Below are 17788 nucleotides of genomic sequence, written 5' to 3' on the forward strand. Positions count from 1 at the left end.
TACCTTTCCATCAGCTAGATTAGCTGCCTCTTTCTGCCACTTCTGACGTGTCTGAAGATTCGGTAGGTAATACTTAAGAAAGCATGACCAAAAACGATCTGCCAGCACCTGGCTGTGTCTCCATCTCCTTCTAGTCAAGAGATCTGATTCAGGATAGACAACCTGAGGAAGAGATGAGTCAGGCCACCTAATAAGCAGATAGTTGGGGTCACTGGGTCAAGATCAGCTAAATTGGAAGAAACGTACCCCAAAGGTTTTGCGTTTAAGATCCCTTCTACTTCCACTAGAATTGTCCTCAGCACCTCTTCAGTAACTGTTTGGGACCCCAAGGTTATGTTAAGTGCAGTCTTTATCGAACGAATCTCCCGCTCCCAAGCACCACCAAAATGTGGTGCACCTGGTGGATTGAACTGGAACCTAATTTTTTGTTTGGCCAGAAGCAACTTAAGATCATTTGTTAAACTTGCAAAGGCCTCACACAACTCTCGATTACTTCCACGGAAATTTGTACCTTGATCACAAAGCAGTTCATAGGGTTTTCCCCGTCGTGGAATAAAGCGTCGAAGGGTCATTAAGAAAGAGTCTGCATCCATGCTATTAAATATGTCCAAATAGACACACCTGGTTGTAAGACATTTAAATACTACTCCCCATCTCTTTTCATTACGACGGCCGACCTTCACAATAAAAGGCCCAAAGCAATCCACTCCAGTACTATAGAATGCTGGCTTAAATAAACGGAGCCGGGCTAGTGGCAGATCGGCCATCTTAGGCATTTGAGGTTTAGCTCGCCATCTTTGACACTCTCTGCAAACATGCTGATGTTTCCTAATTGCCTCTCTTCCTCTCAGGATCCAGTATGTGCCTAATTTCAGCAAATAAACGTTCTGGTCCAGGGTGACTAAGTTGTTCATCATATCTTTGAATCAGCAATTTTGTCACAGGGTGAGTAGGATCCAATATAATAGGATGCATTGCATCACATTCCAACAGCTCAGCAGCCTACCACCAACTCTGATAATTTCACTGGAATGGTCAAATTCTGGAGATAAGGTTATCAGTCTGCTACTAGAAGAAACAGGTTTACCTTCTTGTAGTTGATTGAACTCATCAGGAAAACTATCTATTTGAGCCCTTCGTACAAGTAGCAATTCAGCCTTTTGGTAATCAGAGGCACAAGGTTGATGATCTTGCTCAGCTCCTTTAACTAATCTCACAGTGGCTTCCAACAACTCACCATAGGTGCGAAACTGACTAGTATCTGGAATAGCTGGTACTAAAAGTAGGAGGACTGTACAGGGTTTAGGAGGCTTTAATTCAGCTATATCTTCAGCAACATTGGTGCAAGTCATTTCAGGCCAATCCCTTTGGTGCTGTAGGAGAAAGGGTGGTCCAAATCGCCAGTAACCTGGTTTTGCTATCTCTATTAAGGTCTTTCCTCTAGTAATGTAATCGGCAGGGTTATTAACGGAGTCTACATAGCGCCAGTTATCATGTTCTGTTAGCTCTTGAATCTCAGCTACTCTGGTGCCCACAAATACCTTAAACCGGCATGAATTAGAATGAAGCCAATTAAGAACAGTTGTTGAGTCTGTCCACAAAGTGACACTGCTGATCGGTATGGATATTTCTGTTTTGAGTAGCTTGGAAACTTGAGCCCCTGTCAAAGCGGCACAAAGTTCTAACCTTGGGATTGAAAGCTGACGCTTTGGGGCTACTCTGGATCTAGCCATTACAAAGGAAACCTGCCGGTTGCCTTTACCGTCTTCCATTCTAAGATAGGCCACTGAACCATAGGCCCGTTCTGAGGCATCACAGAATATATGTAGCTCCCGTCTGGTTTCTGGGACATCCATATCAGTTGTTTGGTAGCACCGGGGTAATGTAATCTTTGACAAGTGAATTAGCTCTGCCTCCCATGAGTTCCAGGCCTGAAGTAAATCTTCAGGGAAGAGAGGGTCATCCCAATGCCGCTCCTTTGCCAGAGCTGCTGAACTAATACCTTTGCCCGAGTAGTGAATGGAATAAGGAACCCAAGTGGGTCATACTGACTTGCTAGAACTTTATAAATATTCCTTAGTGTGGGCCTGTCATACTTAATTTCCGATGCCTGTAGCCTAGAGTGTCAGAAGAGCAATACCAGCATAAACCCAGCGTAGGCTCTGGAGAATGTATTCGATCCTGAGTTAGCCACAGTTCACTCATTTCAGACTGTGCTTCTTTTGGTAAGTGATCTATCACAGTAGGATTGTTACTAGCCCACTGTCGTAACTGAAAACCTCCTAAATTAAGAAGATTTATTAATTTATCCACCATGTCCTTCGCCTCTTTAAATGTGGAGAAACTCTGTAGAAAATTGTCAACATAAAAATGCCTCTCAACTGCTAATCTTATATCATCACCAGGTTCACTATGATTATGAACGTGAGTTTGCAGGGCAAATGTAGCACAGCACGGGCTACAAGTCGTGCCAAATGGCAAAACTTGCCACTCATAGATGTCAGGATCCATCCTTTGTCTAATATTTCGCCAAATGAATCGAAGGAGGACCTTATCCCTTTCTAACAGGCGTACCTGGTGGAACATAGCCTTAATGTCTCCACTAACAGCCACAGTATGCTCTCTAAACCGAATTAACACTCCTAATAGTGACGGGCCTAAAGTAGGGCCAGGTAACAAGTATTCATTTAGCGTTAATCCTCTGAACTGAAATGAGCAGTTGAAAACTAGCCTGTTCTTACCATTATGATGAACCATATGGTGAGGGATGTACCATGATTCCTGACTAGCTACTGCTTCTCTTGGTATTTTAGCGATATAGCCTGCTTTCTCCAGTTTCTCTACTTCCGCAGTGTAGATGGCTGCAAGTTGTGGATTTTTTGCTAGTCTTTTCTCTGTACTTCTGAGACTTGGCATCACTGCTTCTAATGAAGAACTCAGGCAGGGCATGTCACTTCTTCGTAACAAAGGGGTTGCGTATCGCTGAATTCCGTCCACTTTTATTCGAGTAGTTTGACTTTGAAGAAGAAGTATGGCTTCTTTATCCTGTTTGGATCGAGTGACTGATTCAACATTCCTATAGGGCAAACAATCTAGTTGCCAAAGTCTTTCCACATTTTTAAACAGTTCAGTATCTGGGGACTGGAAGGAGGAAAACAAGCACTGCGTGGAAGACATCTGATGTTTAAGTCCCCTTACAGGTCCTAGCAATGTCCATCCCAAAGAAGTCTTGATTGCTGCTGGCCCTCCTGGTGGGCCAAGGCGTACAGGCTCGAGTGGGTTGAGTAAGTGGGGATGGTCAGCTCCAATGAGTAGAAGGGGACGCGCATTTTCAAAATGAGGAATATTCAAGCCTTTAAGGTGTTGATACTTCTCCTGAAGAGTAGTCATCGGGTAGGAATGTTCACCCAATGCTAGCGCGTTGCAGTAAAGGCATGCTGGATCTTAAATTTCCTTTGTGGCTCTGTTGCAGGAGTTAGCATAAATGAAACTGATGCTCCCTCCAATGTCTCAATGTCATGTCTAACTGTCCTTAACATCATCTTTTCAGATTCTCCCTCTAAGCCAAGCTCTTTAGCTGCTGCTGAAAGCAAAGAGTCCGTTCGGAGCCATCGTCTAACACTGCGTAGGTTTCTAAGGCTCTGTTGCCATTATAAAGCATTACCTTAACTACCTTAAGCAATACATAACTGCCATCAGTGGGTCTGTCGCCATAAAGAGTCTCAGTAGATGAACTCAGCACACAGGTATCCTGTTTTGGGGGGAGAGTGTTAACTTCATGCAAGACCTTAAGATGTTTCCCTTTACATATATTGCAGGGTTTTTTGAGATTACACTGAGCTGCTTGATGCGAACGTCCACACCTCCAGCATCGTTTCTTGGTTTTGATCCAGTCTATAATTTGCTCTTTCGTGAACTGCTGGAATGTGGGACATTGACTAAGGAAGTGCTCTGTATTTTCACAATATGGGCAGTAAGGTTTAGGCTTTTCTTTCTTCTTCTCTGATGGCTCATCTATAGAAGGGTTGGAAGTCTCAGTCGCAGAGCTTTGGTTTGCTCCAAGTAAGACCGTAGTTGGTTTTGGTCCACGTTTAGGTTCTCTGTATTTCTCCACTTGTCTGGGCTGTCCTCCTGAATCGTGACACCACACTTCAAATTTTAACCACGTTGAGAGATCAAGTAAAGTATAGGTTGCTCCTGGTCTATGCAGCATGTGTCTGCGGAAGTTCGCCGAAGGTCTGGTGGAAGCTTTGTCAACAGACGAGCTACATGAGATCCACATCGGAGTTCAATGTCACCCTCAGGCCCTATGGTTCCCAACATACCTACTAATGCTTGCACATTTAAAGCAAACTTCTCAAAAGCTTCTGTATCCCCACTACGAATTGCTGGAGAGTTCATGACTGCTGAAATTTTCTTCAAAGCCAATTGATGAGGTTGTCCATATTTCTCAGTAAGAGCTGCCATGGTATCAGTATACGGGTAAAGAGAGTTCAGGTATGCATCAGCTATTAAACGGGCTTCCTCTAACTTCAGGTGCTCAACCAAAATCTGGTACTTGAATAGCTCTGTACTGCTTGCAGGAGAAGGTTAATTAGAGCTATCTTAAGCCGTGCAAACTCACTGGGATCTTTATGGATGAAGTCTGGGATTGAAGGTTTAGGTCCCCTATAGAAGGTCTCTTGTGCCTGTGGAAAGTACTCCCGCTGGGGATGATCAAGAGTGTACTGATCACATTCTGTGGATGTAGGAGGTTGCAGGATATACTGGTGAAATGGCTGCGGAGGAGGCTGGTGAGGCAGACGAGGAAGGTGAGGAATAGGAGTAGGTGTGTTAGGATCTACACAGTACTGATGTAAGGGTGGATGTTGCCTGGCTGGTGTCCTTTGGCGAAGTGCATCATGATTCAAATGGGAAAGGGAATCTGGTCTAGGTGGAGAAGAGTAGGATGGAATTCTGGCTTGTCTACTTTGGGTTCTCATTTCACGCATCCGTGCCACCATCTCTTCCATTATGTCAAGCATCGCATCAGACTCCTGGCTAGGTTGAGGATCCTCCTGCTCGTGGACAGGTGATAAAGGTGCACTAAAACTGTTATTACTTACATTATCTCCTTCCCACTGTTTCTGCATTCTTGGCAGGTCCTCATTGTAGTTGTAGTTACAAGGGGCATTTGAAGTCCTAGGAGATGGCACTGGTGTTCGATAGACAGTCCGTGGTGCAGGAACTGGTCCAGCCCTTCTTAATGAGTCAGGACTAATATTAGCAAGGCTAACTGTCTTTGATTGTGAGTGTTCATAGTCTCTCTCAAGCTGTAGCTTTCTATGAGAATTATTCAGTGTTCCTGGTGAAGTTATCGCTAGTTCTCTACGATTTGGTGTTGCTTGAGCTTGCAGAGTTTGAGGTAACAACATTCTGCTGGCATCATAATCCTCTTCTTGGTAAATTGTGTGCAGTACTCCTGACCTCAGTGAAGATGATGCTTCTAGAACCCTGTAGCCTGCATAGCTTAAATCATAATCCTCTAAGTAACGCAGAGGGCGCGACTGTCTTCTTGGATAGGTCGCTCCAGCTTGCTGGTTGGAGTAAGGATACATGTTCCACAGTAACCACTGCGTTCCGGCTCGAAGGACCAAAAAGTGTTATGAAGAAAGGCAGAAGGCAGACTTGCAATACGCTGTAGTCGCTGTGGTGTGTCGGTTAGAACACAGGAACTAATCCAACCATTTCAGGAACATCACTTTAATGTTGAGATGCCAAAATTTCACATGAAGTAGAACAACTGTACAGGTAGGTGAGTAGGTGTATGTGTGGTTCTAACAGGCAAACAACAAAATAAGACATTTAGTACATATATACATGTTATCTCACTATGCTATACACAAATGTCCAATAGGTGGCACTATAGCTTCACACTTTCAACTTAAGGTGTTTGCAATTACAATTTCAATGTGGTAACGTAAAATATTAACCTAACTACTAATTCAGAACAGTTCTCTCTCTAACCTTTAACTCTTAACTTCTAAATATGTACATAAGCACTTACATTTGGTCAACAACGCACAAACTTAAACTTTCTCTAGTGGCTCCAGTAGTTCCGGTTTTTTTACGAGGTACATCTAACAAACGCACATGCTCACTGCACACGCCTCGGCTTCCACGTGATCATGCTTCAGCGCCTTAAAGGCACAGGAGCCTTTTTTACACTTAGTATGTCCAAATCTTAATGAAGAATTTCATCCCAAAGGGTTATGAACAGAATAAATGAGTACACGGGTAATCCTAGCACCAAGAAACGATGAAGTCAAACGAATTAATGTGAAAATTGTTGATCGGTTACAAGGCAAATTTGTTAGATGCGTATCAATAGACTATGCTGAAACAATTTCTTGTGTGGTCAGACCATTCCAGTTTGTTGTTCATGTGAACCCCCAGGTACTTGTAGCTCCACACCACTTCCAACTCACTCCCCCCAAAATGGTGACTGCAGAGGCTTCTTGGGATGCTCTATTGATACACAGAGAGGGAGCTCTGTTGTCTTCCTGATGTTGAGGTGCAGGTTGTTGTCTCTGCACTGTAAGACAAAATCCTCCACAACCTTCCTGTACCCTGATTCATCTCCATTACTAATGAGGATCCGGTATTGGAGTGGAGTGCCGTCTCACCTCCAAACATGATGTTGCACATTTATGCCAAAGGTTTTAACTTTTGCCTCCTTCATCCCCACAGCATTTTGCATTGTGGATCATTCAGGTGGTCATTTTTAAGTCTGAGTTGTTAGTTTAGAGCAGAGATGATTTCATGGGTGTTTTCCTTCCATGAACACTGGTCAGGAGGTTTCTAAAGATCCTTTGCTCTTCCCCTCGGTGTTCCTTTTCACCTCCGCGCTCCTGCTGTGATCTTTTCAGGACGTCAACTGCAGTCCAGAATTTTCTCCGTAGATTGCCTGTTATTATGACGCAGCTGAAGATCAGCCCACTATCACTCTTCACTTTCTTAAGGGCCATGCTGAAATAGCAACAGGAGTTCCCAGAACAAAGAACACAACATGTGCACAGTAAGAAGTACTGCATGCACGTATGACCGCAACCGAAGAATGGGAGAAAGTGGATAGGATGCTCGGCTAGCGGTACACTCTTGCGTCTCTTGGGTCACGTGCTTCTCGGATGTTCGGGTAACGCTCTATCGCCTCATAAGGGAGGCCGGGATTTTGTTCATTACCCACAGGAATTTTTTTACAAATTTTTTGGTTGTGAACCGATTTGTTCGTGAACCCCAGTCTCGGGTGTATTTGGCTTGTTGGTGCGTTCATTCTTCCAAGTGTTTTCGGTAAAACCTCCACAGGTGTCTTCAGCAATCTGTTCGCAACTTGCTATAAGCATGATTGACATAGAGTAGAAATGACTAATTGCAATAATTGCTCATTTTGTTCACTTCCTTCTACTTCTGTTTCAGTTATTTTGCAAAGTTTTACTACAGACAGAGCACCTGTTTCTGATAGTCTTTTACCAAAAGAGTGTTCTATGAAACACATCTAAATGCTTAAAGCAGGTGCTTAAATATGATAGTGTAGAAAGTCCAGAAAGGCTTGGGTTTTTGGAACTATGACTGCATCATTCTTTAGTAGAACATTGTGAAGCATTCAAAAATGTTGGCGCGATACAGGTTAGAGATAATGGAAGTACGAAAATTCAAAAGTTTCAAAGAAAGGATAGTAACAATCACATTAGCACAAACAAATGTAAATTGTTACTTGGTGAAATAATGAAACAGCAAAAAGAGATTGAATATATTGTTCACATTTAATCTTTAAGTCGGAGACTTGTAGTTCGTCTAATTCGTGTTGCCATCGGGGAAAAGTAGTGTTTCTTCCCAATGGAGAGGCGTATCTGTGAGAATTCAAAGTTCTGCTGTTTGGTGAAAGTGAAATCCACAAACGCGAGCGGCAGAGGGCAAAGCCCTCTAGTTACTAAATAAGAAAAATGGAAAACAAAAATAATGTTCTGTGACCACCAGAGGGCATTGCAACACCCCAAACCCCAAATACAACCTCACAGACACAAGTCCCATTATGAAGAACAGGTTTTTTTTATAAATACAGAGGCATAAATGAACCACAACACACTTCATTTCCTCTCTCTCTCTCTCTCTCTCTCTCTCTCTCTCTCTTTCCCCTCCACACCTCCCAGCTGAGCTTTCCTTCCACCTGACTCCAACTCACCTGGTTGAGGCTGAGTGGTCTCTTTTATCTTGAACCTGGGAGTTCTTCTAGTGCTAGGGCACACCCTGATGGAAGTACTTCCGAGTCCACTGGAAGTCTAACAAAGTAGTGAGTGTTAATCCCTTCAGCTCCCCATGGTGATCCCCACGGAACCCAATACGGGTGAATCACGAGAGTACTGTTTCCAGCATGACCAGCGGGCATTCAGGTGGGGAACCCAAGCCAAGCAGGCTGACAACTAACGTACTGGGAAAGAAAATGTCTCGGATAAATTGTCTTCCCCATGTCCTCCATTTATATTGGCCTCCTGAATGTAATGCCATTCTCTGCATGTCATTCATTACAGTTAATAAATCAATTTTCATTCCTAACTGGGAGTAGATTCCCTAAGGTATATTGCTGCCCATGTAAATGTTTACTGTAAGGCTTAGTAAAGCCGAGAGAAATCAATCCTGTCTTAGTTTTGAAAGAATGAATGACCACTTAACTTAGTCACTTGATTGATGGTCCCGGCAACAACAGGTTGTGTGTTTTTCTTCACAGATAGCTTGATGTATTGAGTTAGGTGAGGAATAAAGTAGCCACAAAATTATTAATCAGTGCATTTTAAATTACATTTTTGAACAATAGTAATTTTCAGGTGAGTTTTATTATTATTATTAATGAATTTAATTAGTTCAATAATTAATTAAATGATATTATTGTTAATAATAATAATAATTTAAATAAAAAGCAGAATTTTAAAACTACCACCAGACAGTGTTCAGAAGCCATTAAGACGGCTAACAGAATGTCAATTTATATAGCGCCTTGATGTGTGGAGTACAAGTCACAGAAAGTGCTGCTCAACCTTTATAACACACTGGTGAGGTCTCATCTGGAGTCCTGTGTGCAGTTTTGGTCTCCAGGCTACAAAAAGGACACAGCAGTGCTAGAAAAGGTCCAGAGAAGAGCGACTAGGCTGATTCAGGGCTACAGAGGATGAGTTTGGAGGAAAGATGAAAAGAGCTGAGCCTTTACAGTTTAAACAAAAGAAGATTAAGAGGAGACATGACTGAAGTGTTTAAAATTCTGAAGGGAATCAGTACAGTGGATCGAGACTTGTATTTTAAAATGAGTTCATCAAGAACACGGGGACACAGTTGGAAACTTGTTAAGGGTAAATTTCTCACAAACATGAGGAAGTTTTTCTTTACACAAAGAACGATAGACTCTTGGAATAAGCTACCAAGTAGTGTGGTAGACAGTAAGACGTTGGGGACTTTCAAACCTCGACTTGATGTTTTCTTGGAGGAAACAAGTGGATAGGACTGGCGAGCTTTGTTGGGCTGAATGGCCTGTTCTCGTCTGGAGTGTTCTAATGTTCTAACATTTAATACATTTAGCTTTACATTTCTGAAAGATGCAAAGTAACAGTGCGCATCAGTTTGTGTGCCGTAAACGTTATATGTCGAGACAAAATAAATAATGGGTACATTTACTATGTTCAGGTGGTTATGGACAAATATATCTGTTTTAGTTTCTTATGAGCATTATAGTTAGAAACACACTGCAATATGTATTTCATTTGTCTTTGATTGCATTCCTTTAGTGTAGGAGTTCCCTTCATTAAAGCTGCAGTTTTCACTTGAGTCTTTTAAGTAATAATACATAACTTGTAAGAACTCCATGATTTACAGACTTGCAAGCCAAAAAGTACAATAGTAGTAAAAACTGCACATAGATAGAACTCTTATTGTCATTATGCATACACATAACAAAATGTTTTTGTTGGTGTGACTCAGCTTCAAGGAAGAATACTTAAAATACACAATACACTATAAATAATAAAATAAACATAACACGTATAAAAGACAGCAGCAGTAAAACATCAAGTCCAGACTTTTCCTGAGGTAGTACGCCTGCAGAGACCAGTGATCTGTGTGCGCAGGTCTGCAGGGGAGGATTACGAGGGAAAGTGCGTGTGCATGTCTACAGGGGGGCAGGTTAGGGGTAGATGTATGTGTGTGTATCAGCAGGGTCAGATGGACTTCACAGCTCTGGGGAAAAAAGCTGTGTTTCAGTCTGCTGGTACGTGTTTTTATGTTTCTGTACCGCTTTCCTGAATGCAGTGGTACAAACAGTCCATTTCCCGGATGGGTGAGATCTGCAGCTATACATTTGTCCCCGTTCTGCACCCTTCCAGCTTATACAAAGTCCAGGTCTAGGAGAGGACTTCCCATGATCCCCTGTGCTGTTCTTACCACCCATGCCAAGTCCTTCCTATGCTGCTTTTTATAGCGGATCTGTAGAAGTTTTTGAGCAGCCGAGAGGAGAATCCAGCATGTATAATCTTCCTGAGGAAGAAGAGTCTTTGTTGGGCCTTCTTTATCAGGTGAGATATGTTCAAAGACTAGGTCAGATCCGATGTGATGTGAATACGCAAGAACTTGATATTGTCCACACACATTACAACCGCCTCATGTATGAATATAGGAGCATGTTCTGTTCTTCTGGACATCCTATAGTCCACAATTACCTCTTTGGTCTTGCTGGTGTTCAAGAGGAGGTTGTTGGCTGAGCACCATAGTGCTAGGTGTTGTATCTCCTCTCTGTAGTGAGTATCCTCATTGTCTGATATGAGACCCACCACGGTCGTATCATCTGCAAACTTCACAACCATATTTGTGGCATGGATGGCAGAGCAATTGTGTGTAAATAACGTGAAGAGTGCTTGGGCTGAGCACACAACCCTGTGGCGTGCCTGTGTTCAGAACCAGTGTGGCTGATGTATGATCTCCAATTCTAATCACCTGAGGCCTGTTGGTGGGAAAGTCCCTGATCCAGAGACAACGATTTGGACAGATCCAGATTATGAAGCTTTTGTACCAGCTTTTCTGGGATTATAGTGTTAAATGCTGAACTAAAATTGACGAATGGCATCCTAACATAAGTGTTAGGGCACTGCAGAGGAATCAGGGCTGTGTGAAGTGCTATTGAGACAGCATCCTTTGTCAATCTGTTCCTCCTGTAGGCGAACTGATGGTTGTCAAATCCAGCAGGGATTGCCTCCTTGATGTACTTTAGGAGGATTCTCTCAAAGCACTTCATTATTACTGGGGTCAGAGCCACAGGGCGGCAATCGTTAAGACAGGTGACCGCTGATTGTTTAGGCACTGACACAATAGTGGAGGATTTGAGGCAGACAGGGACCATTGCAAGTTGTAGAGACTGGTTGAAAATGTCCAGAAAGACTCCTGCCAGTTGATCAGCACATTTTCATTGTCTTACCCAACACCCTGTCCAGTCCTGCAGCTCTGTTGGTGTTGATCCTCCTCAGGGTGGACCTCACTTGGTGTAGTTGCAGGACTAGAGGCTGATGCTGCTCCTCCAGCCAAGGGAGATGTATAGTCTCCGTACTGCTAGATGCATCAAAGCATGCAAAGAAACTGTTCAAGGTGTCGGGGAGACAAGGGTCATAGCTGACATGCTGATCGCTTCGCTTATAATCCGTTATGGTCTTTAAGCCTCTCCACATGTTCCATGGGACGAGGATATCAAAATACTCCTTGATACGCTATTTGTATCTGTATTTTGCCATGTTTATTCCTGTTTTTTAAATTCTTTTTGGGCTTTGCTATATGCCAGCCTGTCACCTGACCTAAAGGCAGCATCCCGGGCTTTAAGCAGGGACATTATTGTACTGTCCAGGCACGGTTTCTGATTTGAAAACACCCTAAATAATTCCATAATTTTTACAGCACCACTGCCTCTGTCCAAGTGGGAGAGGTATCGGTGTAGCATGTAGATGATGGCATCCTCTGCTCCCACCTTCTCCTGGTATGCGAACTGCAGAGGGTCGAGGGCGTGATGGACCTGTGGCCTCAGGTGGTGAAGCAGCAGCCGCTCCATGGTCTTCATCACATGTGACGTCCGAGCGACAGGCCAGAAGTCATTCAGCTCACTAGGCCGTGATACCTTTGGGACTGGGGTGATGCAAGCTATTTTCCAAAGCCTCGGGACTCTTCCCTGTATCAGGCTCAGGTTGAAGATGCGCTGTAGAGGACTCCCCAGCTTCAACACACAGGCCTTCAGCAGTCGTGGCGATACTCCATCTGGACCCACTGCTTTGCTGGCACAAAGTCTCCTCAGCTCTCTGCTCACCTGGGCTGCTGTAATTGTGAGTGCGGGGAAACTCTCTCCTATGCTGGTAGCAGCAGAAGGATGGTTGGAGGATGCAGTACTCCGAGGTGAGAGTGGATTAGGGTGGTCAAACCTGTTGAAGAAGTTGTTCATCTGGTTTGCTCTCTCCACATCTCTCTCGATGGTGGCACCCCGCTTCGAGCTGGATTGGTGACATTAATTTGGCCCTAATGTGTGTGTGTGTGTCCTGTGATGGAATGGCACCCTGATCCAGGGTTTGTTCCTGCCTTGCAGCCTATGCTAGCTGGGATAGGCTCCAGCAGCCCAACGTGAGCCTGTTCAGGACTAAGGAGGTTTGGAAATGTTTAACTGACTGACTGTAATAAGTGCTGCTTTTGTTCTTGATAAGCATAACAATGTATTAATTTAATGTTTCTTAATCTCTGCAATATGGTGTACTAAAATAACTTTACTTTGAATGGTCAAAGGTAACTTAAATGTTACACTCAAATATGCAATATCAAGAGAAACAAGTAAGATGTGTTAATCTTTTATATTCACAATTAATTTCACCAGCATGGCAATATGCCATGCTGCACAAAGGTAAATGAGCACTTGACTGATCTTTGTAAATGTAAGTAAGACAAAAAGAGGCCTTTGTTAAGGTCTTGTTACATAACATTATATGAGTGACTGAGGCGTTTTTACAGTCCTTTAAACTAAAGTGTTACCAATAAATCCTGACACGTCACGTCAATTAACATTCTAATTGAAACTATAATTGTCACCGATGTGTCACCAAGCTAACCAATCCGGATGTCACCTGCCACTCCGCGTTGATCCTGTGTTTCCTCATCTTCCACTTTTTCTCACTTCAGCTCCTGTAGGCCTGTACATTAACATGCCACCTTCTTTGTTGCTCTGTTTTGCTTTGGTGATTGAATAAGCCATTTTGATGTTCAGTACATTTATGAGTTGAGAGGGTTTAGTCTAATTGTGGAGAAATGTTAAGAAACATTATGGCAATTAAATTTGTATTTGACATGCTTGGCACTGTGCTGTTTTATGAATGAAACTTGCTTTAATACTGAGATAAGGGAAGTGTATTACCTCACTCTAAATAAAATCAGGATACCTACTTTGTGTTAATTTTACATTTACTTGCTTGGTTGACACCTTTATCCAAAGTGACTTACAACATTTGAGATACAATTGGTGACATTACTTTTTTGTGTGTGTGTTTGTTTTGTTTTCTAATTGGAGTAGAGGCAGGTAAATTGACCTGCTCATGGTCACATGGTGTTAGCGGTGGGATTTGAAATACAATCTCGGATTTGAAGTTCAAACCTTAACCATTATACTACAATGGTAAACTGGAGGTTTTAATAACAAAATGTGACCAGTAATCTTGTCAGCCTGGTCTATCACATATAATCTGCTAGTTTACGATTTCAGTTTCTTTGCTCCAATGATTGGGTTCATATGCTGGCCAGTTGTAATACTTAAGGGAAGAGGAACAAGCTGAATATTTTTGTACTTGCAACTTAAGTGTTATGATTACTTTTTTAAAGTCTGTTATTAATTTCAGCTGCCATCTGTTGAATGTTGTAACTTGTTATAAATAATAGGGCAGTGTGTTGAAAATAACCTTTTTATTTTTGCTGTTAAACTTTATACAGAAGAAAAACATCACCGCTGTCCTCAATGTGGCAAACGATTCTATGACAGAAGCACTCTGCGGAGACACATAAGAATTCACACAGGAGAGAAGCCATACTGCTGTAAAGAATGTGGTAAAGAATTTTCTCAAGGCAGCCACTTTCAGAGCCACAAAAGAATTCATACGGGAGAACCCTGTGAAAAGATATATAGTTGTTTGGAATGTGGCAAACATTTTTCAAAAAGTAGCCACCTACAAAGACACACTAGAATTCATACTGGAGAGAAACCATATCACTGTTCTGAATGTGGCAAACGATTCTCAAACACTACCAGTCTTCATAGCCACAACAGACTTCACACGGGTGAGAAGCCATATGCCTGTTCTGAATGTGGCAGACACTTCAGTTACAGAAATAAACTTCAGAGACACACTAGAATTCACACTGGAGAGAAACCATACTGCTGTTTGCAATGTGGCAAACACTTCTGTGACAGTACTAGTCTTCAGAGACATGCTAGAATCCACACTGGAGAAAAGCCATATTACTGTTCTGAATGTGGTAAAAAGTTTTCTCAGAGGACCAGTCTTCAGAACCACAGAAGAGTTCACATGGGAGAGAAGCCATATTGTTGTTCTAAATGTGGCAAAGGATTCTGTCGAAGGAGTCATTTTACAAGGCATATTAGAATTCATACGAAAGAGAAGCCATATTGCTGTTCAGAATGTGGCAAAAAATTTTTGAGAGTGAGCTACCTTCAGAGCCACCAAAGAATTCACACAGGAGAGAAGCCATTTTCCTGTTCTGAATGTGGCAAACAATTTCTGCATATGAGCAGTCTTAAGAGACACTCAACATTTCACACTGGAGACAAGTCATTTCGCTGTTCTGAATGTGGGAAACAATTTACACAGATGGGTAGCCTTAAGAGACACTCCACAGTTCACACAGGAGAGAAGCCATATTGCTGCTCTGAATGTGGGAAACGATTTACGCAGTTGAGCAGTCTTAAGAAACACTCAACAGTGCACAGAGGAGAGAACAAGGAAGCCTTGAAGGAGTAAGTTGGCTGGTGGAGAAAAGAGTGAAATGTAATCCACCTAACTACTTATCAAGTCTTGATGAATATCTTTATATGGGGTGCTTCATTGTATGAGATCTATATCCTATCTCATCATGGACAAACTACTTTTATAGTGTGAAGAGGATCTAACAGAGTAATTCATACTGGCTGCTTATTGCCCATATGAAAAGGGTGACCTGCCTCGGCCCTAGAGTAGTTGATGGTGAGAGGGAAAGTGCAATGTCTTCAAATGAAGAGAAAAAGACTGCCAATGTGGTGACAGTCCAGATGGACAGCATTGCTGGCCCCACCACAGTAAAACAGGTGAGAACACATTACAGTTTTTTACAATCGCTATGACAGTTTTTTCAAAACATTTAACAAGTTTCCTAAACTCTTAACGCACCAACACACCTAAAACACACAATTGGCAAAACGGTTAATTTCATGCTCAAAATCACATATTGTAAACTAAACCCCAAAACTAATTTTCAAAATACAATAATAAACTACCACAGTACACTATGTCAAGCAAAACACTGCAAACATGTTTTAAAATCAAATAATTATTCAAAACAGTAACACATGTTCTCTTCCAACAGGAACATTTAGTCAATCATAACACATTGACAAAAAAACACTATCATCAGCTGAAATTACAGAAACTGCTTTATTTTGTGTGTCAGGTCTGCCCTTATATTTGAAGCCTTTCTACATTTTTGTTTTGTTGGGTTTAGTAAATGCATGCATTTTGTTTCTTTTGCTGCAGAAATTCAATACACAAAGTGAATGACCATCTCAGAGTAGCTTTATAAAATGTACAGTTTACTGTATGTAAAAAAAAAATACAGACACAGAACTGCTGCAGTACAGACTTTATTTGCAAAAGGACATTACTGCAAGATATACAAACAGAAAAAGCACTGGAATTATAATAAAAAAAACAAAGTAATCTTCTATTCTGTCAGGTCTTCTGCATTTGGCCACATGTTCTCATCCACATCACACCTGATATCTTCTCTGGCAAGGCATCGTGGGAAGAATCTTTTGGCATGCCTTATCCACCCCTGGCAGTGTTCAGCTGTGATGTCTTGGCATGCAGCATCCTTTGCATTCAGGAGGGACATTTGGTCATGTGGACGATGGTCAAAAACCTTCCATCTCCAGGCTGAGAAAAACTCCTCAATAGGGTTGAGGAAAGGGGAGTAAGGGGCAAGGAAATGGGACATCATCCTTGGACATCCTTGGATGGGTGTCAAACCAGGCTGTGACTGCACGGGAATGGTGGAATGCCACATTGTCCCATGTGATAACATATATTGGCAAGTGGTCTCCCACCTGTCCCCTTTCTACCTCTGGCACCAGTCTTTCGTGCAGGTCTTCAAAAACAGGAGAAGGTGGTTGGTGTTGTAGGGGCCAATCTGACATTTATGCAGGAGTGCACCGTTGTTGGAAATTTTGAGGCACACATGGTGATGTTGGCTCCTCTCTGGCTCGGCACAGTAACTGTGGCCCTTTGGCCTATTATGTTTCTCCCACGGCAACGCCTTTTCGCCAAGTTGAAGCCAGCCTCGTCAACATAGATAATTTCATGTGGGACTTGATTGGCCTCCAACTCCATGACTCTCTGAAAGTAATTACACACAGTGTATGTACAAACCGGATTCCAAAAAAGTTGGGACACTATACAAATCGTGAATAAAAACTGAGTGCAATGATGTGGAGGTGCCAACTTCTAATATTTTATTCAGAATAGAACATAAATCACGGAACAAAAGTTTAAACTGAGAAAATGTATCATTTTAAGGGAAAAATATGTTGATTCAGAATTTCATAGTGTCAACAAATCCCAAAAAAGTTGGGACAAGGCCATTTTCACCACTGTGTGGCATCTCCCCTTCTTCTTACAACACTCAACAGACGTCTGGGGACCGAGGAGACCAGTTTCTCAAGTTTAGAAATAGGAATGCTCTCCCATTCTTGTCTAATACAGGCCTCTAACTGTTCAATCGTCTTGGGCCTTCTTTGTCGCACCTTCCTCTTTATGATGTGCCAAATGTTCTCTATAGGTGAAAGATCTGGACTGCAGATTGGCCATTTCGGTACCGGATCCTTCTCCTACGCAGCCATGATGTTGTGATTGATGCAGAATGTGGTCTGGCATTATCTTGTTGAAAAATGCAGGGTCTTCCCTGAAAGAGATGACGTCTGGATGGGAGCATATGTTGTTCTAGAACCTGAATATATTTTTCTGCATTGATGGTGCCTTTCCAGACATGCAAGCTGCCCATGCCACACGCACTCATGCAACCCCATACCATCAGAGATGCAGGCTTCTGAACTGAGCGTTGATAACAACTTGGGTTGTCCTTGTCCTCTTTGGTCCGATGACATGGCATCCCAGATTTCCAAAAGAACTTTGAATCGTGACTCGTCTGACCACAGAACAGTCTTCCATTTTGCCACACTCCATTTTAAATGATCCCTGGCCCAGTGACAATGCCTGAGCTTGTGGATCTTGCTTAGAAATGGCTTCTTCTTTGCACTGTAGAGTTTCAGCTGGCAACGCGGATGGCACGGTGGATTGTGTTCACTGACAATGGTTTCTGGAAGTATTCCTGAGCCCATTCTGTGATTTCCTTTACAGTAGCATTCCTGTTTGTGGTGCAGTGTCGTTTAAGGGCCCGGAGATCACGGGCATCCAGTATGGTTTTACGGCCT

General features: G+C 42.5%; 1 protein-coding gene across 3 annotated transcripts in view; it reads left to right on the plus strand.

Annotated features, from left to right (window-relative positions):
* Positions 1-16739, plus strand: part of LOC120533417 (gastrula zinc finger protein XlCGF26.1-like) — a 33295-nt gene extending 16556 nt beyond the window's left edge. The window contains exons 3-4 of one of the 3 annotated variants that reach the window (XR_005634491.1): positions 14023-15391; positions 16036-16739. Coding sequence is in view for 2 of the 3 variants with exons in the window: in XM_039760288.1 (XP_039616222.1) it covers positions 14023-15068 (1046 nt within the window). In the remaining variant the exon portion in view is untranslated. Of the gene's footprint in view, positions 1-14022; positions 15914-16035 lie in introns of those variants that run through there. The other 2 variants (XM_039760288.1, XM_039760289.1) reach the window with 2 other exon arrangements.
* The last annotated feature ends 1049 nt before the right edge of the window (positions 16740-17788 follow it).

The sequence above is a fragment of the Polypterus senegalus genome, chromosome 8 (genome assembly GCF_016835505.1).
Source record: "Polypterus senegalus isolate Bchr_013 chromosome 8, ASM1683550v1, whole genome shotgun sequence".
In the NCBI taxonomy this organism is placed as follows: domain Eukaryota; kingdom Metazoa; phylum Chordata; class Cladistia; order Polypteriformes; family Polypteridae; genus Polypterus; species Polypterus senegalus.